Source organism: Podarcis muralis, chromosome 2 (assembly GCF_964188315.1).
Source record: "Podarcis muralis chromosome 2, rPodMur119.hap1.1, whole genome shotgun sequence".
In the NCBI taxonomy this organism is placed as follows: domain Eukaryota; kingdom Metazoa; phylum Chordata; class Lepidosauria; order Squamata; family Lacertidae; genus Podarcis; species Podarcis muralis.
The window spans coordinates 103,923,548-103,946,700 of record NC_135656.1 but is presented as its reverse complement, the minus strand read 5'-3'; the positions used below and the strand labels follow the sequence as shown (position 1 = coordinate 103,946,700).

Below are 23,153 nucleotides of genomic sequence, written 5' to 3'. Positions count from 1 at the left end.
TTGCGTTCTCTATAACCATTGCAAATCATATTTTAATCCAGGATTGGATTAACTGCATTCAGGAACTCCACTTTGTTGTCTTCCTTGACAACAGTTGCATGTAATGCTGAACTTGGAAAGGGGAGGAAAGCTGGGAGCACGTGTTCGCATGTGGGTTCACTTTCAGTAGCTCCTATGTATTTTTCAGATAACCACAGATTCCTGTATTAACTACCAAAATCAATTTTTGTGCTGTGGATAAAGCTTGGCACATAGGATAAATATCATTGGGCACAACTCAGATCTCGTTTATCCAAATTGGTGTTAAATCTTGGCAGAGAAGGTGGCAAAGTGTAATATAAAGATTGGGTTTGGGGTTAAGTCAGGTCTGGGGAAATTTAGGTCCACTGCTGTTGAACTACAGCTATTATCCCTGACCATTGCCCATGCTGGCTGGACTGTCTAACAATTTCAGGAGGGCCAGAGGTTTCCCACCCTGGAGTTGAAGTCTCTAATCCTCTACTATAATCCCCACATTTTCTGAACAGTGTGTAAATTTAAGGGTGCAGTTGTAGGTACAGTGGTGCCTCGCAAGACGAAATTAATCCGTTCCGCGAGTCTCTTCGTCTTGCGGTTTTTTCGTTTTGCGAAGCACGGCTATTAGCGGCTTAGCGGCTATTAACGGCTTAGCGGCTTTAAGAAAAAGGAAACAAACTCGCAAGAACTCACAAGGGAAATTTGTCTTGCCGAACGACTAAAAAAACGGAAAACCCTGTCGTCTAGCGAGTTTTTTGTCTTGCGAGGCATTCGTCTTGTGGGGCACCACTGTAGATTGCAGCAGAGGGCAGCTTTACTATCTGTTAAAGGTTTTCTTGGCCCCTCCTTCCTTTAATGCAGAATTTGGAATGAAGGGGGGGGCGGGACTTTTTAGACTTGGAAAAAATAGCCAGTACATGAAGCCTGCAGAATAACAGATAGCCCTGCATGGAGGGCCAAGAGCCCAAATCTCAGAAAAGGGTTTTTCTCTCTCAGCTCTCAAACACACCTGACCCTCAGATGTGTTTTCCTGGGTCAATGTAATTCTCATGGGGTTGTCTTTGAGCAACACAGATGTCTAGCATCCTCATGCATATGTATGAAATAAAAGGTAAAGGACCCCTGGACGGTTAACTCCAGTCAAAGATGATTATGGGCTGCAGTGCTCCTCTCGCTTTTCAGGCCAAGGGAGCTGGCGTTTGTCTGCAGACAGCTTCTGGGTCATGTGGCCAGCATGACTAAACCACCTCAGGCATAATGGGACACCATGACGAGTGCCAGAGCGCACGGAAACGCCATTTACCTTCCCGTCGCAGCGGTACCTATCTACTTAACACTGATGTGCTTTCAAACTACACACTTTTTGTCATGCATGCTATTTCAACAGCACCTCTAGTCCCTGAATTTTGAAAAGGGGTAAGTAATTTCTAAGTGCTGCCTAATTTCATTCCCTGAACTTTTGAGTATCATAATATATGTAGGCAAACTTGGATATAAACAAATTCCACAATTCAATTGGGCTATAGAATATAGTACATTATGAAAATGCAAGCAAATGAAGGCAGTTGGGGAGATTTAATGCAGCACAGATAACTAGATCTGAGAACTCTGAAGACCTGTTTCATATTTATACAGGTGTGTATAGCTGGGGTGGAGTGGGAGGAAGAGAATATCCATGGCTATGAAGCCCATGATCTTTCAGCTCACCTCAAAGTGGTTAATGATGAAAGGAATTGTGAGCTCCTTGTGGAAACGCATGAGAAAAATAAAATTCCTTACAGCTTCAATATGGAAAGTTTTGATGCTGAGGTTCTTTTCTGGACCAGAGTGTGTGTGTTTTTTTTTTGGGGGGGGGGAGAGTGAGTTGTGGCATTTTAAATGACACAACAAATTTACAAGAGTATAAGCTTTTGTGAGCTGCTTGCTTTTTCAAGAATGCTAAGGTGAGCCAAAATAATTACATAACAGTGTTTGGACATGCTTTATTCCTTAATTCTGGGCACATATCAGGCCAGGAATTTGGTTTTCAGTACCAGAACTCTGAGAAAGGCTGGAGTAGTGGTTTGCCTGTTCGAGGAAGAACTGAGACCAGGGTTTTCACATCACCCAGCAGTGGAGCTCCCTGGGTGACCTTACACCACTCAATCTTTAAGGGCAGTTGCGAGGGCAAAATGGGAAGAGAGCCGTGTAGGCTATCTGGAGCCATGTGGAAAAGGGGCTATTGTACTCAAGCAACAGCAACGAAACACTCCTGGTGGTTCTCTCCCTCTCCCTCCCAGCAGCCTTTTTTTTGCGGGTGGGGGGACAGTCGGTGTTGTTTAAAGAATGTGGAGTACCTCGATAAAAGGCTGCAAATAGGTTTTCCACTAAATCTCTCTCCCCCACCCCCGGCCATCCATCAAAACAGCCCGTCAAAGCTGTTCACAGTATTGGATTACTGCAAGACTTATTGAGGTTGCCTCTGGACCAAAGTCGGGCTGGGGTAGTGGCGAAGCGAAGTGGATACCCTCCCTCCCCTCCCCAGTTTGAAGGGAAGGAGGCAGCTAGTGGCTGAGTACTGGCGCCTGCACTCTGCTGCCAAGGCAGGTTGGCACAGCTTGCTTGACGTGTTGGCACCCCATGGCAGGTTTTTTGGAGAATCTCGAGCCTTGGGTTTGTTTGTTTTTAATAAGGAATTTAACCTTCATTCTTCAGAAGCCGGTGCCCCACCACCCGCACACCAGGGCTGGATTTAGTTTTCATGAGGCCCTAAGCTACTGAAGGTAATGGGGCCCTTTATATGTCCAGCTGTCCTTTGTCAACAACAAATTGTCGCTGTTTTTTTGTGTGTGTTGAATATATGCTATATGGTAATTTATAGACCTAATTAACTAGTGATATTTTAGGAAGCAGGCTAGCATCATAGGCGCCTACACAACACAAAACACTTGCTGTATGTAGGTTTTATTTTATTTTTTATTTTATATTTTGGAAATGTACATCCAGATTCTTTTCCCTTTAAATTTTTTTTGGGCCCTAAACTATAGCTTGTTTCGCTTATACGTAAATCTGGCACTGCCACATCCACACTGTGTTGGGGGGCCCGGCCCGCTTCTCTGAACACAGCGCAGCTAAAAAGAGCAACTCTTTTAAAAAAAGACAAAAGGGGCTACTAAATAAAATTGCTGTTCTGCCCAAATGACCTCATAGAATCGAGGAAAATGAGTGCGGAAAGCAACGCCTTCCGTTTTCCCGCTCTTAACTCGTTACTTCGGGACAAGAAGCGAGGGGAGGGGGGGAGGGGTAAGAGGAAGGAGGGAGGCGAAGCCCGTCCAGCCTGCCGCGCATGAGCCCGCGCGGCCGCCGTAGCCCGCTTTCTCGCCCCCACAAGGCAGGGTGGGGGCGGGGAGGAAGAGAAACCTGCGCTGACGCCCCGCGGACGGAGCGGCGTGACGCAAGGACGCGTCGTCGTCTGGGGGCGGGGTTTCCTCGAGCTCCGCGTTCCTGTACCCGGCGGCGCCGACGCTTGACTCTCTTGTCGGCAAGGGCGCGTGGCAGAAGAGGCAGAGCTTCGCGCGCTTTCTGCTTCTGAGGCCGCCAGGGAAGAAGCACACGCGGCCCGCGCGCCTATCCACCCACCCATGGCCGATTACCTGATCAGTGGCGGCACCGGCTACGTGCCCGACGACGGGCTGACGGCGCAGCAGATGCTCAACTGCGGAGATGGGCTCACCTACAAGTGAGGAGGCGCCTGGGAAGGCCGTGGGGCGGAGGCGCGGGTGGTAATAGGTTGGGGGGTCGGCGCTACGACGTCTCCACCCGCCTCGAGGAATTGCCACAGGTTCTTTTTTCTTTTAATGCTGGGGGGCATTTGATGCCCCTTTGGACCCCGCACGCGGAATTTGGGGTGTGTGTGTGTATTGCACCCGCGACATGGTATCATAACCCGAGGAAAGTGAAGGTTATAATGATGGCTTTGGCACGGACTGAAGGAAAGTGGGGCTGGGGGTGCTCAAAGAATAATATTAAAAAATAAAATAAAAATGAATTTATTATTTATACCCCGCCCATCTGGCTGGGCTTCCCCAGACACTCTGGGCGGCTTCCAAAAGAATATTAAAATACCGTAATACATCAAACAGTGAAAGCTTCCCTAAACATGAATGCTCGAATTAACCTTTCACCCCAGTGGGTTTCTCTGGGTCTTTGAAAAAGGATTTGCCGAGCCCCTAGGAGATCCCCCCCTTCCTCTCTCTCCCCACCCCCACACTTTTGTCTATTTTGAAGCCGAGGATGGTGCTAGTTCCAGTAGTAGGGGCAAATGTCTTTCTGCCCATTGCTCCCTATGGAGAAGCAGAGACTCTCGGCCTGCAACTTCAGAGAGAGAGAGTGCCCTGAGAGGCAAAACCCTCGGCCTGAACATGCAGACCTTGTTTCTCCCCTGCTCTAGAACTTCCAGAAAGATCTCGTGGAGTAGATTCCTTTTTGCGTTGTAGTGCAGGTAGCACAGTCGGTAGACCATGAGATTCTCAATCTCAGGGTTGTGGGTTCAAGCCGCATGTTGGATGAAGGATTCCTGTATCGCAGGGGGTTGGGCTAGATGATCCTCACGGTCCATTCTACAGTTTTTTGATTCTATATGAGATCACCTGAGTTCTTCATTGGGTGAGAGGAATGTGTCTGTTGGCTAGTACTGTATAAGTAGAACTGTTGCCAAGTATCCCTCTTCCTGTGCGAGATGTTCCCTGAAAGCTCATGTTTGAGGAATCCTTTCTGCTTAGCGGATCTCTCCTCTCCCTCCCCTCCTTGGCCCTTGCTTTTTTTTTTACACTTCACCTTTGACATAATTCCGCAGAATAGTCAGTCCTCCTCAGGGTCTGTTGAATCCCGCACCCAGCAAGACCTTTTGTGTTTTTTATCTAGTAACTGCGCAGATGATCCCAGCCCTTGCGAGAGACCATGGAGCCAGAATATCATGTAACAGTTTCTCTGATTACACTTGTGTATCGGTGTATGTTCCTAAACCACCTGCTGGTCCATATGACAAGTCTGAGCGCATTTAGTCATAATCCTTCTAGAAGAAGAAAGCCGTGAGCAGCATAGAATGTACCCCTGATCCAACCTCTTAAGAACATGAATCGGCAGTATAAAGTTGCTATCTCGTTAGAGTTGTATACTGTGAGATTTTGGCGAAAGGAGGTTTTTATTTCCATTTTTCTGCCTCTTCCACCTCTTAGTCTCTTCCTATCCATGTGGAGACTCACGTGATGCCAGATGATCTGTGGTTGCACACAGGCTCCGCAAGTTCCTCCCTAACTAGACGTGCAATATGAACCCTCTGAGAAACTTACTTGGAAATAATTCATGCACGAGAAAGCTGACCCTCTTTTTAGCAGCCACAACCCCTCACCCTTCCCCTTTTAGAGAACAGCAATCTATAAATAAATTATTTCTGTTTGGAAACAAACTTTGCAGTTGGAGAAGCAGCTTTTTTTTTTAAAAGGAAGAAAGTGAGCGGTCACCTTCCACCCAGTGAAGTATGCCAATAAAGGATGAGGGTAAACAAACTCAGTCTAAATTTTGGCAGGACGGAGGTGCTGTGAGTGGGTGGTTCTGCCTTGTACTATCTAGGCCAGCATTGCCAACACTATCAGTGGCTCTCCCTGGTTTCAGTTAGGAGTCTTTCCCTAACTTGGGAGACACTAGGGATTGAATCTGGGACATTTGGCATGCAAGGCGGATGCTCTGCTACTGAGCTGCAGCCCTTCGCCAAAGCTAGGGATCATAAGGAAGCTGCCTTATACCAAATCAGACCACTGGTCCATCTAGCTCAGTATACACTGACTGGCAGCAGTTCTCCAGCATTTCAAACTAGCTAGGGATTGAACCAGAGTCCTTCTGCGTGCAAATCAGATGCTCTGCTACTGAGCTTATGGCTCTTCCCATTTCCTGAAAGTCAATTGCTTCCTGGAAAAATAAAATAGTACAAGCTAATGCACACACATGGGACGCGGGTGGCGCTGTGGGTTAAACCACAGAGCCTAGGACTTGCTGATCAGAAGGTCGGTGGTTCGAATCCCCACGACGGGGTGAGCTCCCGTTGCTTGGTCCCTGCTCCTGCCAACCTAGCAGTTCGAAAGCACGTCAAAGTGCAGGTAGATAAATAGGTACCGCTCTGGCGGGAAGGTAAACGGCGTTTCCGTGCACTGCTCTGGTTCGCGAGAAGCAGCTTAGTCATGCTGGCCACATGACCTGGAAGCTGTACGCCGGCTCCCTCGGCCAATAAAGCGAGATGAGCGCCACAACCCCAGAGTTGGTCATGACTGGACCTAATGGTCAGGGGTCCCTTTACCTTTACCTAATGCACACATATACCAATGCCTTTAAACTGTGTCTCGGGTCCACCAACATTGGGACATAAGAATTATGTTTCAGGATCAGACCAAGAGTCCCATCTCATCCAGCATTCCGTTTCCAACAGCAGTAAACTTTTGTGGGGCTTACAAACAAGGCATGAAGGCAACAGCATTGTCTCTCTCAGTTGCTTCTGGCCACTGGTGCCAGCACCACTCCCGTATGATGCCCCCTGGTATGTGCAAATTGCCTTTAGATTTCCATGACTTAATAGCTGCTGGCAGAGAGGTAGTCAATGCAATAGGAAGGTCTTCACAGGTCTCCTGGAAGGTTTCCAAGTTGGGGACATGGCATTCGTTAAACATCAGCTAACTTTTTCCTGTAGAACATTTTGCTCGGGAGTTTCACAACTTTGTTTTCTTGGAGACTTTTTTTTTTGGGGGGGGAGCTAAACACAGCTGGGCATGCATGTGGTGGGGGTTGTTCTAACTTCTAAAACTCAGGAGATGCCAAAGGTTCAAACCTTCGTGGAAGATTCCTGCTTTGATTCGGGAATCTTTGCACGTGCGAAAGTATATTACATTGCCAGACCTCTGGTCTGTCTGGTTCAGTCGTATTTACTCTCTGTGGTAGTAGCTCTCCCAGGGTCTCAAGCAAGACATTTTGCCCATCACTGCAACCCAGTATTCTGTTAACGAGGCGGTTCCTGGCAGTGAATCAGAAACATTTTGCTGAGCTACAAGACCCTCTCTTAAACAGTAAATAACGAGGTTATAGGCTTGGTTGGGAGAAGCAGTAAGCAGAAGGCAATTGATGCAATCAAACCACTTTACCTCTCCCACTCATAGCCATCCCAGAGGTGTGTATTATGTGAAGTTGTATGTCTAGAACTTTCCACTTGGTTTTCCTCTGATAAATGAAGCCAGTGAGGTATGGGTACAGGAGCAAGGGCAGTCTGATGTTTCCCCGCCCTGATTCAAACCCCTTAACCTCCCAAGAGTGCTGTTAGATGTGGAAGGGAAACCATATGAACACTAAAATCGTGACTGTATATTTTCTCCTACAAATTTAAAAGTAGCTTGGGAGAGATTTGAGGAATTGCCTTGGGGGTAAAGGACCTTTGGCTCTCCAGATCAGTTGCTGAACTACAACTCCCATCAGCCCCGGCAAGCATTGTCAATGTTCTTGGGTGATGGGAGATGTAGTTCATCAACCTTGGGAGGCCCAAATGTTCCCTACACTTTTTAAACCCTTTCTCTTCCCTGAGCCATGTTCCTGATCCAAATCTTCCCCTTGCAGGCACTGTTTCTTAAAGGAGGAAATTTTGTTGGGGGTTCCAATCACAGAACTTCAGGAGGTTCCCCGGGTGGTATTCAACTGAACTTTTCTCAATAGTAGACCCGCTAAAACTAATGACTAAGTTAGTTCCATTAATTTCAGTGGGTTTGCTCTGAATAGAACTTAGTTGAAAACCCCCCACACAGGTACAGTCATTATTTATCTCGGCAACGTGCTGCGGCGAACCACAAATTACATTATAAAGCCTTTTACTTGTTAAAAGTTCTGTATTAGGCTTCCAAAAATAACATTTTTTCTTCTTTCCTTTGTTATTCAGCGATTTCCTTATACTCCCTGGCTACATAGACTTTACTGCAGACCAAGTGGTGAGTAGGAGACTAAAGTTTGTATAATATATAAAACCAGTGTCATGAAGCAAGTGCTTTCTGCGCTGTAGGAGATTCCTTTCTGTTTTTTCTCTTTTTATGGTACTAACTGAGCGTTTTGGAATCTGCAGTGTTAGTTCTGCAGTTTTAGTTCTGATGGGTCACTAAGCGTGTGAAGGTACGATGACAATGGTGCTTGAAAAGATCGCAAATAAAGCCGCCTGCTGTTTCAGCCAAACTCTCTTTCTTTTAAGGACCTGACTTCTGCTCTGACCAAGAAGATAACCCTGAAGACTCCCTTGGTATCCTCCCCTATGGACACTGTAACAGAGGCCTGCATGGCCATTGCAATGGCGGTAAGAAACCAGGGCAGAAGGGAGAGAGAGCTTACCTTAGTTTAGAGTGTGGTGTGTGTGTGTGTGTGTGTGTGTGTGTGTGTGTGAAAAATACTTCTTGGTATGTTGGTAAATCCATATGACGTATCAAGAGCATTTTTCCTCAAATCATTTCGTCTGCAGTCCTAAACACACATGCTTAGGAGTGAGGCCTGTTCAACACAGTAAGGCTTTGTTGTTGTTTAGTCGTTTAGTCGTGTCCGACTCTTCGTGACCCCCTGGACCAGAGCACGCCAGGCACTCCTGTCTTCCACTGCCTCCCGCAGTTTGGTCAGGCTCATGTTTGTAGCTTTGAGACACAGTAAGGCTTACTTCTTATTAAACGTGCCTGGCATTGTACTGTTAAAAGCATATGGCCATGTCTGTAATCATTTTTTTAATATTAGCCAGAGAAGTAGTAGTCCCTTCCAATTCTACTTTAATGCTTATTGCTTACAGTATTTAAAATTCTTAGTTCTTAGCTGGGTTCTGTGTTTTGTTTTTTAATGCAGAGCCTTATGCTACCCAACAACAACAACAGTTTGGCTTGTGGGCCATGCCTGCTAACCTCCTCTCTGCCCTTGGTCAAAGGCAGCAAAGAAGTACAGTGATACTTTGGTTTACAAACTTAATCCATTCCGGAAGTCCGTTCTTAAACCAAAGCGTGCTTTCCCATAGCAGCGGGGGACTCAATTTACAAATGGAACACACTCAACAGGAAGTGGAACATGTTCTGCTTCCAAGGCAAAGTTCACAAACCAAAACACCTACTTCCGGGTTTGCAGCGTTCTTAATCCAAGTTGTTCATAAACTAAGCTGTTCTTAAACCAAGGTACAGTGGTACCCCGGGTTACATACGCTTCAGGTTACATATGCTTCAGGTTACAGACTCCGCTAATATATTACCTCGGGTTAAGAACTTTGGATGAGAACAGAAATTGTGCACCAGCAGCAGGAGGCCCCATTAGCTAAAGTGGTACCTCAGGTTAAGAACAGTTTCAGGTTAAGAACAGACCTCCAGAACAAATTAAGTTCTTAACCCGAGGTACTACTGTGCCACTGTATTATTTCTGTTCCAACTTAAACTTCTTTCTATATCTTCTCAGCTCACAGGTGGAATTGGATTCATTCATCATAATTGTACCCCAGAATTCCAGGCCAACGAAGTACGGAAAGTTAAGGTAAAACCATCTTCTGTGTATACAAATGTCCCTGGGGAGAAGGGTTTGATAACAGGTTTGGCTATTGCCCAGCACTGCTTTGTGAGGTGGGTATTCTGCTGTAGACATAGTTTACTCACCTGTGCCTTTACCACAAACGTATGGCTGCATGATTACGTGCCCCCTCCCCTCTTGTGTACAAGTCCCCGTCACCTCCCTTGGTTCTAATTAAGTTAATAGCTGCATTTGCGCCGATGTTCATGGTGATTAATGTGGAACAGAGTTCACTTTGTAGCCATGCTTTGAAATGTGTGCTGTTTGTTCGCTAAGAATCTTATCTGCTGGATTCTTAAAAGATGGTCCTATTGCATTTGAGGTATACAGAAAGATCTGACTGGTGTTTTGGCAATAACCCATAGTAGCTGTTGACGCCCTCAGTACATTCAGGCAAGATGCTTTGGTCTCCTGGATCCCTGTAATTCGGATGAACTGGGCATAGCAGGCTACCTGTCTTATTCATTATTTCTGTCCTTGCAGCTGTCTGGATGAGCCCCTAACCATGTTTGAAAGCCACAGCACTACAATGCTGCAGTTACTGATGGCCATTCCCCAGGAGAGTCCAGTCTGGCTCCGCAGACATCTGCTTCCCCCACATCTTTATGTAACTATTTTGTATGCGGCTCAAAATTCTCCTTCTGAATTCGTGTGTTGCTCCAGAAATACGAACAAGGATTTATCACGGACCCAGTAGTGCTGAGCCCCAAAGATCGCGTGCGAGATGTTTTCGAAGCGAAAGCCCGCCATGGGTTCTGTGGCATCCCTATAACAGATAATGGGAAGATGGGCAGCCGACTCGTGGGGATTATTTCATCCAGAGACATCGACTTTTTGAAGGAGGAAGAGCATGACCTGCCTCTCAGCGAGGTCAGTGGGGTTATTTCTTCTGGGATCAGTAAGTAGGGCTAGAACTTGTGCTGGGGCAGTGTGTGGACTTCCAGCATCATTATTATTATTATTATTATTATTATTATTATTGCACTGGCCAAAGGAATTATGTTTAATGGTTTGGAGCACTAGAGCATAACACAGGTTTGTGGTTTTTTTGCAACTTTTTCTGTTCGCTTGGCTCATTTCCCCTCGCATTGCATAATGAAAGTCTTCTGGAGCTAGCTTTAGTGTAACCGCTGTATAGCTGGGCATCGGATTTCAGCAGCGCAACGTTCCGCAGTGCCTTGGAGCCCGTTCTGCTCTCCTGCGCTATCTTTAGGCTGTGCTGACACAACCAGCAGTATTCACGCTGCCCAAGAGCGGCCTTAAATCATCTCTGATTACCCTCAAGTGGGAGTTGCGAGTGACATGCTTTGAAAAGAGCTCTGGAGAGATATGAACTTCAGGGAGGGGGAGAGATGCTGAGCAAGGCTGGAAGCTTTTGTTTTCTGCTGCTCCTGTCTGGGTGAGACACTTTAAGGCCACTCTTCTCAGATTTCTTACTCTGGAAGAGTCATGTGTGGAAGTTGATAGGAAGTAGTTTGAGGACTGGACTTGACTTGGGATCACGAATACATTTAAGCCTAGAAAATAATTGTTGAGTCTTAATGGCAGATAGCTCAACCGCTCATACTTTAAACGTAGGGTACATGAGCCACTGAGGTTGCAAATGTTTGTGGGTTGTTTTCAGACTGCAGTTGGAGGATTGCGTGATTTACTTTATTTAAATATTTATAAACCACACTTTCATGGAAAATACAACAAGGCAGGGCACAGCATAAAAACACACTGCTACTATAATACCAGGGCAAGCTTTAATAACATAGCAATAAAACTGGTTAGTAAAAAACAACAACACATTTTTATTTTCTGCCACTGTCATTACGTTGCTTTTAGGTGGTTGGTTGTTACCGTATTTAAATGCTTTCTTGTTGTGAGCTGCCCAGAGAACACTGTTACTGCAATGCTGTCAACCCTCCTTTAACTGGGAACAAAATAAAAATTCTGCTGCTGTTTGAGACTCTCCTGCAGCTCTCTTCGTTCCTTGAGACCCCATCTGAACATTTGTTCTTCTGCTACTCAGAACGGCTCAGTTTGGCCCAGGCGCAGAGGACAGCGTCTTTACTTTGCTCTTTGGTTTTCCCTAGATCATGACCAACCGGGAAGACCTCGTTGTAGCACCTGCAGGAGTTACGTTAAAAGAAGCTAATGAAATCTTGCAGAGGAGTAAAAAAGGTCAGTGGGAATAGATGTGTGGTATTCCGTGCATACTATGCTAAATCAGTGAACATGTGGCTCATCCCATGTTTTAACCTCATAATTTGATGTGCCAATGGTAATGGCGCAATTACTTTCAACTCCTAGGGCATGAATTTTACCAGCGTCTTGAGGAAAGGCTTATAATGTGACCCAGAGGTGTCTCCAAGTACCTTGAGCTAAGTCCAGTTTGCTTTGAGTGGAGAAGATCAAAGGTTCAAAGAATTGTCTTGCCCCTTGTGGGGGGAAATCAAAACGTCAGTGTAGTTAATTGTACAGAAGCTGCAGCTTCCAGGCTTAAACCCTTATTCCACAGTGGGCTTGTTCAAGAGCCTTGTTTAAGTCATTACCTCTTCCGGCTTGGATTCTCAATAAGGGGCAGCATTTTCCCTTTTTTTTCTCTGTATTTTGTTCAATTTGAATATTTTGTGAATAGGTGCCTGACAACGCAGACTGATTAATGGGCTTGTGGACTTCAGGTTTTGTGTTTATCTATTGCTCCAGTTTACTTTGATCGTTATTTTTTGCCGCTGAAAAATCAAAGAGAATGAAAAACAAAAGCAGATGAAAAACCTTCGGGAAGAGTTAAAATTGCAACTCAGAGATAACTTTCGGCATTCCTGTTTGCTTCCAGGAAAACTGCCCATCGTTAACGAGAAGGGGGAGTTGGTGGCCATAATTGCACGCACGGACCTGAAGAAGAATCGGGACTACCCTCTTGCGTCAAAAGATGCCAAGAAGCAGCTGCTGTGTGGGGCTGCCATTGGGACCCATGAAGATGACAAATACCGTCTCGACTTACTAGTGCAAGCTGGTGTGGACGTCGTTGTTCTGGTGAGTCCTAGGGGTGGTAAGCGAGTTTTAGTAGTATGCAGTAGGGGTGATGCCTTCTTAGTGGAATCTGGACTTTTCTGTGTGGAGCTGATTGCGTTTGAGTCTGTGCAGAGGGGCTCTTGTCTGGAAATCTCAATAGCTGTTAAATCTCTCTATGATCGCTGATGTTTACTCTGATGAAGAGCAAGCTTCTAGACCTCATTCCTCTTCTTTTCAATCCCAGGATTCTTCTCAGGGGAATTCCATCTTCCAAATCAACATGATCAAATACATCAAGGAGAAATACCCTGAGCTCCAGGTCATTGGAGGCAACGGTAACAAGATGTTTGCTAATATAAACATTAAAATGTGGTTGTATTCTTTGGGTTGTAGAACGGACTTGTAACTAAATCTACAGAAGTTTCTAGTTTTTTGGTTCTCCCCCCCCCCCCAAAAAAAATACCCCACTAGCTGGCTGCAGGCTGGCAGAGGAGAGATGAAGGGCTTTCTCTAACAGCCCATGGGCTGGCAGTGATAGAGAGACAGAAAAAAGGGGGTTCCCCATTGGCTTTTGGCTCTGGGGTGACTCTTCATACAGCCCCTGAGGAAATGCAGCCCTCGATAGAAGAATAGGCTCCAATCCCTTTCTTTAAAGTCATGAGTGCAACCACTGACATCTCCAAATCCTAAACTTGCTGGAATGCCACAAATAAAAACATGGGATTTAGCAAGACACACTTTTCACACCGGACAAAACCTCTGGTGTAACCAGAGGTCAAACGTCTGGCATGCCCTAACTGCTTACCTCCTCCTCTGAATTAACTAAAGAAGGCACTTTGGTTGTGCAGGTTGTTCCCTTCTCTTGTTAACACCATCACATTGGTGAGATGGCCGAAGGCCGGCCAGCCGGCAAGAACTAGAATCCGAGCCTGCCCTTTTCAGCTGAGATTGCAGTGGCTTCCTCTGTGTGAAGCCGGTCCTGTCTGTTCGGAAGGGAAAACGTCACTGTCGCAAGCGCAGGGTGACGGAGACCGGTTTTCTATCTCTTCCCCCTCCCTTCCCCCATTTCATAATATTTTCCTCCTTTTCCTAGTGGTGACGGCGGCTCAGGCGAAGAACTTGATTGACGCCGGGGCCGATGCCCTGAGGGTCGGCATGGGCAGCGGTTCCATCTGCATCACGCAAGAAGGTATTCAGTTCCTGCTGCAGATCATTAACACATTCTGATCCCCAGTGCCTTGTTTAAAGAACCTAGCCCTCCAGAAGCACTAGCCCAGAATCTGTACAGTGCCTGGAAAGGAGGGGAATTGTATCTGGTCCATTGAGTCCTTCCGATACTGAGGTGGGCCCTTTTGCCATGCCAGCAGTACAAAGGCTGGTCCCTGTGAGCAACCAGGACAGAGGAGTTGTGACTCTGAGCATGCAGCAGATTAATTGTGTATAAAGCCAGCAATGGAACAGAGAGGAGAGATGTGCTGGGCTGCCTGGCCAGGGCCAATTCTGTACTAATGGAGCGCAGCCCGACTGCACAGTGCCAGCATGCTGGCGTTGCGTCAACTCTTCAGGGCGTCCTCCTGGTTCCTGAGCTGCTTCCCTCTTACCTCTAAACTGTTATGTGTTTTTGTCTTGTTCAGCTGCTCCAAAGATCCCTCCAGACCTAAAGTCCCACAGCCCCAAATGCCCTTCCACAGTCACTGGCACCTATAGTAAGTCATTGCCCCCTTCCCCTCACCCCTTAATTTTGTGCCTTGGAGCAAGGCTTTGATTGGCTGCCCATTGCCCCCCTGCCCCCCCCCGCTTGTTTTGAGAATAATCTAGTTGTAGACGCACTTGGGGTTTTGTGGCTTTGGATACTGGTTGTTAAAGCTGAGACACTCTTGATTCTGAGCCTTTCCTAAAGCAGGGTTTCAAAGTTGCCCTTAATGGTACTAGCTGGAGTTCTTTCTCTCTTCTGAAATCCAGGACTATATGGATTTTTAAAAAAAAATTACCTTGACTGCTTCCTTTCTCTTGGTGGGCAAAGGTGCCATAATTAACGGCACGTGCGGCAGCAGCTGTGATTCTGCAAGTTAAATTAACTAAATTCCAACCACATGTACAAAATAGGTAAATTGTAATTTTCAGGGGTTTAATTAGATTGACTGCTGTTACCAGTACGGTTGGCGGGGATTGTTTACATTTACTAGAAGCCCCCAGTTTCATACAGGGTAGCCTGGACTGGCCTGAGTATCTTCCTTTATAAAGATGGAAGGATTTTGTTGTGCACTGACCATATCCATATGGCAGCATTGATAATGGATAGGAAACCTTTTTAACGATGCTCAATTTCAGCCTACTTTAGGTAATTCTAAGCTTTTATTGTGAGTAAATCAGGTGATCATTTCTAGGCAGCTTCTTAAGTATTTGAAAATCACAGTCCCTGTCCTGTATATTCCCCATCCTTAGTCCATGGTAGTTGTTTTTTCCTACTTACGGGCTTGTCCACGCAGCTTTAAAGTGCCCCCAAAGTAGCCACGTGGAAAAGGGCTTTATCTACCGTTACACACAGATGAATGAGAGCTTCCTTTTTGAGCGTGGAGATTCTCTGTGGGAAGTGGGAATAGCCTTTCCCCCAGAACACTGGCTGCTCTCCTGTTTGCTTGCCACAGGGAATGTCAGTAGCCATTTGCTAGGCGTTCCATAGGGAATATATGCTCATTTTTCCTTGTAGTTGGTTGCCATGAGAGGACTTAGGTCATTCTCTTGTCCCATACAGAACTAGCTCATTCTCTTTTAGAGAACTATATCTGTTATGAAGTCAAAGTTGCTGTTTTTAAAAGTAAAAACAGTCATTTCAGGTATTGGCCTGATTTGGGGACAAAAAGCATTCAGTGCCAGATTTCTGTAACAGCCCAAGAACTAAGATCTCTGCTCACCTGACAGACAGCAAGCACAGCTTCCCACGTGCATTTTCAGGCTTCTTTTCCATGTGCATGTGTACTTTTTTTGGATCCCAGCTGTGGTAGTCAACACAGTTATGGACTTTATATCCCTAACCTCTTTGAGGTTTTTGACACAGTTGCAGTCAGGGCTCTGGGCAGGTTAGTCCAGTAAAAATTCAGCATTTCCCACTCTGGACCTCTTATCTCTTTAAGGTCAATATGGTAACAGATGCCTGATACATGCATGGTGTAATATTAACCTGCCTCCAAGTTGGATACTTTGACAAATGTGAAGGCGGCAGAGAGACTTGTAGCGCCATAAAGCCACCATATATTTTTTTGTTAGGGTTTAAACGTTTGTGTCCACTTCACATGCCCAGAAAGTGACAATTGGTTAATTTTATTTATTTATTGAATTTGTTTACCACCCTTCCACCCGAAGATAACAGGGCGGTTCACAACATAAAAATACAAAATGAGAACACAAAGTGCATAATGAAACAGAAACAGATCAATAACACACACACACACACACACACACACACACACACACACACACACACACACACCCTCCCACAAACACATTTACAATGTTAATCGGCCAATGGCCTGGTTGAAGAGAAACATTTTCACCTGGTGCCTAAAGATGTATTGAAGGCTCCAGGCAAGCAACCCCCACCCCACCCCGGGAGAGCATTCCTCAAATCCGCAATTGCTTTTGCATTATTATAGCTGTCAAAGTTCAGGATACGGAGCAGTTGCTAGCTGCAGTAGCAGAATCTTCATATTGTAGGTTCCAATTGCAATCCTGATATCTCTGTATTAAAGGATCTTGAGAAGCTGAGCTAGGAAGAACCTTTTCCTGAGACTCTGGAAAACTGCTACCGGTCAGTGTAGATCAGTGAGACCTCTGGGCATAGGACGATATATAAATTCTTATAATAATAGACAACCAACAGGCTAGGAAAGGTGCAGCCTTAAGATAATATAACCAGCTATCTAACAGGGTTACCAGCTGCTTTGTGATGACCCAAGAACCCAACAATCTCATTTTAATCTGTTATGGCTCTTAAATGCAGTAAGAGTTTGTGAGCATATATTCCCAGGCAGCTCTCTTAAGCAAGGTGGCAGGCTTCAAAGGGAGAGAGAGAAAAGGGGTGCTTGCATCTGCTTTAGTCCTGATCGCAACCAGTATGTGGTCCTGGAACTCCTCCAAGGGATTATGGTTCTCGACTTCAAAAACATTGCCCACCCCTGATTTATGACAATGAAGAGTTTGTCTAATAAAAGACCAGGCTTGCCCCCTTTTTTTTTTATCTCTTATTCTGTGGAACTCAGAATGGCAGCGACGTTACCGTACCAAATTATTACGGCAAATTTCAAACCCTGCTTTGGAAGTCAACACCTGTGCAAGGCACTAGGTTGTAGGACTGTGTCTTGCTCCCTGGTGCCAACATGTTAATTCATAAAGGGCTGGTCTCAGTGTACAGTTCTGTACACCATTGTTGCAAAGGTCAGTTACGCACATGACCTGGTTCCTACGACCAGAGTGGGTGGGTGTTGATGTATGTATGGAACAAACTGCTTCATTGGCTTGTCGGTCGTAACATGGAAACGCTGCTCTCAACATCAGGCAGCCTCAGCAAAAGCGAGACCACCTCTTTAGCACTAACACTGTTTCATCTTTTTGGCAGCCCATTTCATGATTGATTTGAGTTCCAGTTCAATGCAGTTGATTTCAGTGAATTTGAAACTCGCATTTCCTAGAATGGACGAGATTCCCTTTCCGGGCTGCCTGTACTGAGCCCTAGAAAGTGAAGGGGAATGGACGAAACGACAGATGAGCCGGTGCAAAAAGTGGCTTGTGTCTGGCTCGGTTTCTTGGTGACGCACTGAGTTAGCTTTGGCGGTGCAGACAGCAACCCTGAAACCCTGCATTCAACGGGAAATTTGCACTCTTCGACTAATCTTGCATGGTCACAATCTCATCTGGTACACTATTCTAATCGTGGCAGAGAAAAGCCTCCCAGTTATTTGTGAAGTGTGGGGAGAAAGAAAGCCCTCTTTGGAAGAACGGGTGGTACACTTCTGGCAAGAGTTTTTGCATGTCCTTGGCTGTGCAGTATGCATCGCTTCCAGAATGCACATCCCAAGTGGCACGTGGGTGGAAACAGCTAGCGAATCCGGGACAAATTGATGAAATTGAGCACAGAAGAGCTCCTGTTGACACACGGGGTGGGTTCTGCAGGAATCCTTCATTTGAGGAATGCTCACTTCCTGTACCATCTTGTGCTTTAGATGGAAACAGTGAGGCCCTATACACAGCCGCCCTGTGTGCCAGGAGATAACTGGCTTGATAATAGCTCCCATGTGAGTCCTCATGGCCCCTTCACCAAGCAGAAACAGGGCTTTTGTTATATTCCGAATGTGTCTAGTATTCCGGTTGGATGCCACATGCAAGCAAGGTCAGTGGGATTCAAGACTGCATGGATTTTTATCTGCTCTATGGGCTATCGTCCTGTGGGCTGTTCCAGAAGCCTTCCCTGACCATTGGAGCAGCACACAGGTGCTCCATAGGTTAGTTACATCAGGGTTCTCCCCACTCTCTGCCTTCACATCTCAATTTTAGTTGCATTCTGGGATGAAGATCTGAAGGGTGCTTCCCCTGCAGGCTGAATTGCTTTACTCTGTCTCATACTTAAAGGCAGTAGCTGAAAGAAGCCATGTGCCTTTCTAAAACCTTGCGTGCTGAAGAAGGATTCCGTCAAAGGGCCTGCCTTGGACGAGACTGATTGTTCTTCTTCTTTTTCTATCTCTGGATTTAGTCCTGGCATGTGGAAGGCCTCAGGCCACAGCAGTCTACAAAGTGTCTGAGTACGCCCGGAGGTTTGGCGTGCCAGTGATTGCGGATGGCGGCATCCAGACTGTTGGGCACATTGCCAAGGCTCTGGCGCTTGGCGCTTCCACAGGTGAGATGGCAATGGCGGGCGACTTGGATTTCACTGAGAGCTTGCAACGCTTGGTTGTGCACCAGGGAACTCTGCCACAGTAGTATCTCCAGATGTGCTGTACCAGACACATCTGTCCTGCATGGGGCAAGTGGTTACTAGGTGGAGCAGGTGAAACAGCTATAGGTTGTGTTGCATTAATGCACCGCTGTGGGGAATACTGGTGTTAAACCTTTGTGTACCTCTGGGAAACCAGATTGGGCAAGATTTCCTGGTTTCCTCCAGTGATTGTAATGCCTTACGGCAGTGTTTCTCAACCTTGGGTCCCCAGATGTTGTTGGACCACAACTCCCATCATCCCTGAGCTCTGGCCTTGCTAGCTAGGGGTGATGGGAGTTGTAGTTCTACAACATCTGGAGACCCAAGGTTGAGAAAGGCTCCCTAAAGGAATGTGTTGCCCTCCAGATGCTGCAGGATTACAGCTGCTGTCGTCCCTGACCGTTGGCCAAGCCAGATGGGCTGGGATTAGGATGCCAGAAACATCTGGAGGGCCACAGGTTCCCAGCCCTGCCTGAGAAAGCTGGAGAAAGGTTTCAAAAATTGCAATAGAGCAGGCAGCAGCAGCCATACAGTTTACACAAGCAGCTTCAGTTTAGAGCTGTAATACTCTAAATAGCACAGGTAGCTGCCATGCAGATGTGTCCTAGGCAGCAGCAGTGTTTCAACATTGCTCAGAGCAGGCTTTCCTCGGTGAAGGAAGCCCCATTCCAGACTGGTGGCACACAAACCCTAGTGAGAGGCTGGATTGGGGCCAGGTTGGCTTGTGGTGCATGTAGCATCTCCTTAAGTACGTAAAGGAAGTGGAGGAGGTTCTGTTGGATCCCAGCTCTGCCCAAAACCACACACACACACACACACACACACACACACACACGGGCTAGATCACATGAATGTTTTACCTAGCCAGCATCAAAGTTTACCCCCCAACCCCTCTAGAGCAGACTGGAAGTGCAAGCCCAGTTCCCCATTGCTTTGCTTTCCCTAGAATGTCACACCACTGCTCTTGCTCTCTTTGTTGCCTTTAGTGATGATGGGCTCCCTTCTGGCCGCCACAACCGAAGCCCCTGGGGAGTATTTCTTTTCTGATGGGATCAGGCTGAAGAAGTACCGGGGCATGGGGTCACTCGATGCCATGGACAAGAATCTGGGCAGCCAGAATAGATATTTCAGGTAGGAGATGTGTATCCTTAACAGAGGGACTGCTTGAATGGTACCAGGCTGGGCTGGAATTTTCTCCCACTGGAGGCTTTTCAGAATCTTGCTTCAATGACGTTTCAGAAGCAAGCCCAGATTTTTCTATCTGGGGTGGGCAACTGGTGACTTAGGCGGAAGACTTGCAGTGCACCCTTCCTTGTTTTCACCATAAACATTTGTTTCTTGCCATCTCTGGAAAAAGCTTGCAAGCCCAGTTTCTCACAAGCCTTTTCTTGTTCTTTGTGATTCTCAGTGAGACAGATAAAATTAAAGTGGCACAGGGTGTGTCCGGCGCTGTGCAAGACAAGGGCTCCATTCACAAGTTTATGCCGTACCTGATTGCTGGCATCCAGCACTCGTGCCAGGATATCGGAGCCAAGAGTCTAACCCAAGTGAGGTGAGAGCTTTCTGCACCCCGCACCCTCCCCCAGCCAGTCTTGTATACTTTGGGATAATGTATGCTGAAGGCATGTGAGCAAGCCACACACAATCTACCAGGCAGACCATGCCTGCCCCTCACTTCCATGATTGGCCCACATGGGTTGGTCAGCACACACCATGGTTCCCACCCTGTATTGTTGCAAGAATGCAGCTCTTAGTAGGGGAACAGGAACACTCTCTCACCCTTCTCTTGACTTTCATTGCCAGGGCCATGATGTATTCTGGAGAGCTGAAATTTGAAAAGAGGACAGCATCTGCCCAAGTAGAAGGAGGGATTCACGGCCTCCATTCGTAAGTTTTTATGTGCAACTGATCCATCTTTGCAGAGCACTTAGCAAACGGGGAAATTAGAAAAGAAAAGTGTGTCTCCTGGCTGCCAGTGTGAAAGCAGCCTGTGGCCAGAACCAATTAGGATCCCAAAGTATCCTGAGTGCAGGGAAGTGGCTGAGGTGTTTTAGACACTTCCAAGAAGGGACCAGCCCAACAATTACTTTCGATTCTGCTGCTTCTTAATACCTTCTGAAGCAGGACTAGCACAAGGCCGTGTTTGCATCTATGGACAAATATCAAAGCAGAAAAGATCAAGGGGCTGCGTTTGTTAGAAAACACCCTGAACTGATCAGAGAGGGCCAGATAGTTTCTTTCCTGTTGAGGCTAGGCCCTTGTTATGTTTGGATTTTTTAGAATTGTGGAGTATAGTGGTACCTTGGTTCTCGAACGGCTTAGTTGTCAAACAAATCGGGACCTGGACACTGCAAACCCGGAAGTAAGTGTTCCGGTTTGCAAACGCTTTTCGGAAGCTGAACGTCTGACGTGGCTTTCGCTTGAGCGCAGGAAGCCTCTGCAGCCAATCAGAAGCTGTGCCTTGGTTTTTGATCGGGAGTCGGAAGAGACTCCCGGAACGGATTAAGTTCGAGAATCAAGGTACCACTGTACTTCTAACTGCACTATACAGTAGTACCTTGGTTTACAACCATAATACGTTCCAGAGGTCTGGTTGTAAACCAAAACAGGTTGTAACCCAAGGTGCGCTTTCGCCAATGGGGCCTCCAAAAAGGGGGAGGGGTGTAATCCCAAAAAAATGGGTTGTCGTCCAAAAAATGGGCCACACACTTCCGGGTTTGACGTTGTAATCCAAAACGGTTGAAAACCAAGGTACCACTGTAAGTGGTTTACAGGTTTTGAGGGTGTTCTTCTTACACCCAATACTAGTACAGTGGTACCTCGGGTTACATATGCTTCAGGTTACATACGCTTCAGGTTACAGACTCCGCTAACCCAGAAATAGTACCTCAGGTTAAGAACTTTGCTTCAGGATGAGAACAGAAATTGTGCTCTGGCGGCGCGGCAGCAGTGGGAGGCCCCATTAGCTAAAGTGGTGCTTCGGGTTAAGAACAGTTTCAGGTTAAGAATGGACCTCCGGAACGAATTAAGTACTTAACCCGAGGTACCACTGTACGTAATTGGAGGTGGAGACCGCGTGAAGATACAGTCAAGGTTCATTGCACTGAAACAAGCCTACGGTCATGCTGCAACCATGCAAATGTACAGTAGTAAAAACAGTGGGGTTCTTTCTTTTGCTGCAGCAGCTGCTGCAGGCTCTGAAGCTGGAGCATGCTTCTGCTCTGGATTGGAGCCCGTGGCAGAAATTAGTTCCGAGCAGAAAATATATTTAAAAATCATTGGGTTTGAGCCGACATTGTGAATGGAGAGTCGAGGACAAGGGCCAAGACTGCCGCCCACTTCTTCCTTTAATTTAAAACGGCTCCTGAGGTTGTGAGCAGGGGTGTGGAATTAAGCAGGAGGCCCCTATCTAATTCCGTTTGGTAAAAGAGAGCAATAATTTGCCACTTCCGGTGAACAGCGTGCAACTTCAGCTTCCTTTTCCTTCTCTCGCCTAGGTATGAAAAACGCCTTTTCTGATGAAAGTCCCTTGCGCTTTCCCTGAGCCTCATTTTTGCCCTGCGGTGCCTGACTTTTGCTGCCATGATCATGGACTGCTCCCTTCACAGAAGTGCCATTTTGCCGGAGGGGTGGAGCTGCCTGCTGCTCCCCCTTCGCATTATCAGCCGCTTTGACCAAGGGGCTGAAGGTAAAACACATCAGCCTATTCCAGAAGTGTCAGCTGAACGAGGCTCTGGAGAGGGGTCCTGTGTCTCTGTCTCTGTATTTCTTTTTTTACAATAAAACAAAGAGGCAAGAAGGCCTCTTCCAACTTCTTCCTTGTGCAATTACAGCTATTTGGCAGGGTTCAGTGTCTTTTCTTTTGGCAGTCGTGGATTAGAGTATATAGCCTTCCAACTGTGTGCTGCTGGGCCTCTACAAAGGTACATCCAGACATACCTTTTTATTTTTAGACGCCCACCCCAGCCTGTGCTGTGCCACACATTATTTCTCTGCTACAGTCACATTCCACTTGCTTCTTCTATCCAGATGAACAGGACAGAAGACAATGCCTTTAATAAGGTAAAGGTACCCCTGCCCGTACGGGCCAGTCTTGACAGACTCTGGGGTTGTGCGCCCATCTCTCTCTAGAGGCCGGGGGCCAGCGCTGTCCGGAGACACTTCCGGGTCACATGGCCAGCGTGACATCGCTGCTCTGGCGAGCCAGAGCCGCACACGGAAATGCCGTTTACCTTCCCGCTAGAAAGCGGTCCCTATTTATCTACTTTGCACTTTGACATGCTTTCGAACTGCTAGGTTGGCAGGCGCTGGGACCGAGCAACGGGAGCGCACCCCGCCGCGGGGATTCGAACCGCCGACCTTTCGATCGACAAGCCCTAGGAGCTGAGGCTTTTACCCATAGCGCCACCAGCGTCCCTATGCCTTTAATACATTCCTCAAACTATAGTTTCATAATTATGGCTTTAAGGGTCTCCATTCCGGCCCCAAACGTAGCTGGTATTTAAAACAGGTGTGGCTAACCTTTGCCCATCCCCCAACTGTTCTTGTACTCCTGCCCAGCAGGGCAATAATCAGGGATGAT

At 46.8% G+C, this 23,153-nt stretch overlaps 1 protein-coding gene across 4 annotated transcripts; it reads left to right on the top strand.

Annotated features, from left to right (window-relative positions):
• The first annotated feature begins 3,472 nt into the window (after positions 1–3,472).
• IMPDH2 (inosine monophosphate dehydrogenase 2) lies at positions 3,473–22,386 on the top strand. Of its 4 annotated transcripts, XM_028719637.2 has the most exons (16): positions 3,473–3,733; positions 4,918–4,971; positions 7,964–8,012; positions 8,267–8,368; positions 9,493–9,567; positions 10,264–10,470; positions 11,682–11,769; positions 12,425–12,624; positions 12,848–12,938; positions 13,697–13,792; positions 14,238–14,309; positions 18,350–18,493; positions 19,558–19,702; positions 19,980–20,123; positions 20,375–20,458; positions 22,069–22,386. In XM_028719637.2, the coding sequence occupies exons 1-16, from the start codon at positions 3,636–3,638 to the stop codon at positions 22,088–22,090; spliced, it is 1,671 nt and encodes a 556-aa protein (XP_028575470.2). In that variant the 5' UTR covers positions 3,473–3,635; the 3' UTR covers positions 22,091–22,386. The 4 variants fall into 4 exon arrangements, with proteins under 4 accessions (XP_028575470.2, XP_028575472.2, XP_028575473.2 ...); XM_028719639.2 differs by lacking the exon at positions 4,918–4,971 and having other exon boundaries at positions 3,475–3,733; XM_028719640.2 differs by lacking the exon at positions 14,238–14,309 and having other exon boundaries at positions 3,475–3,733.
• Positions 22,387–23,153: the final 767 nt, after the last annotated feature.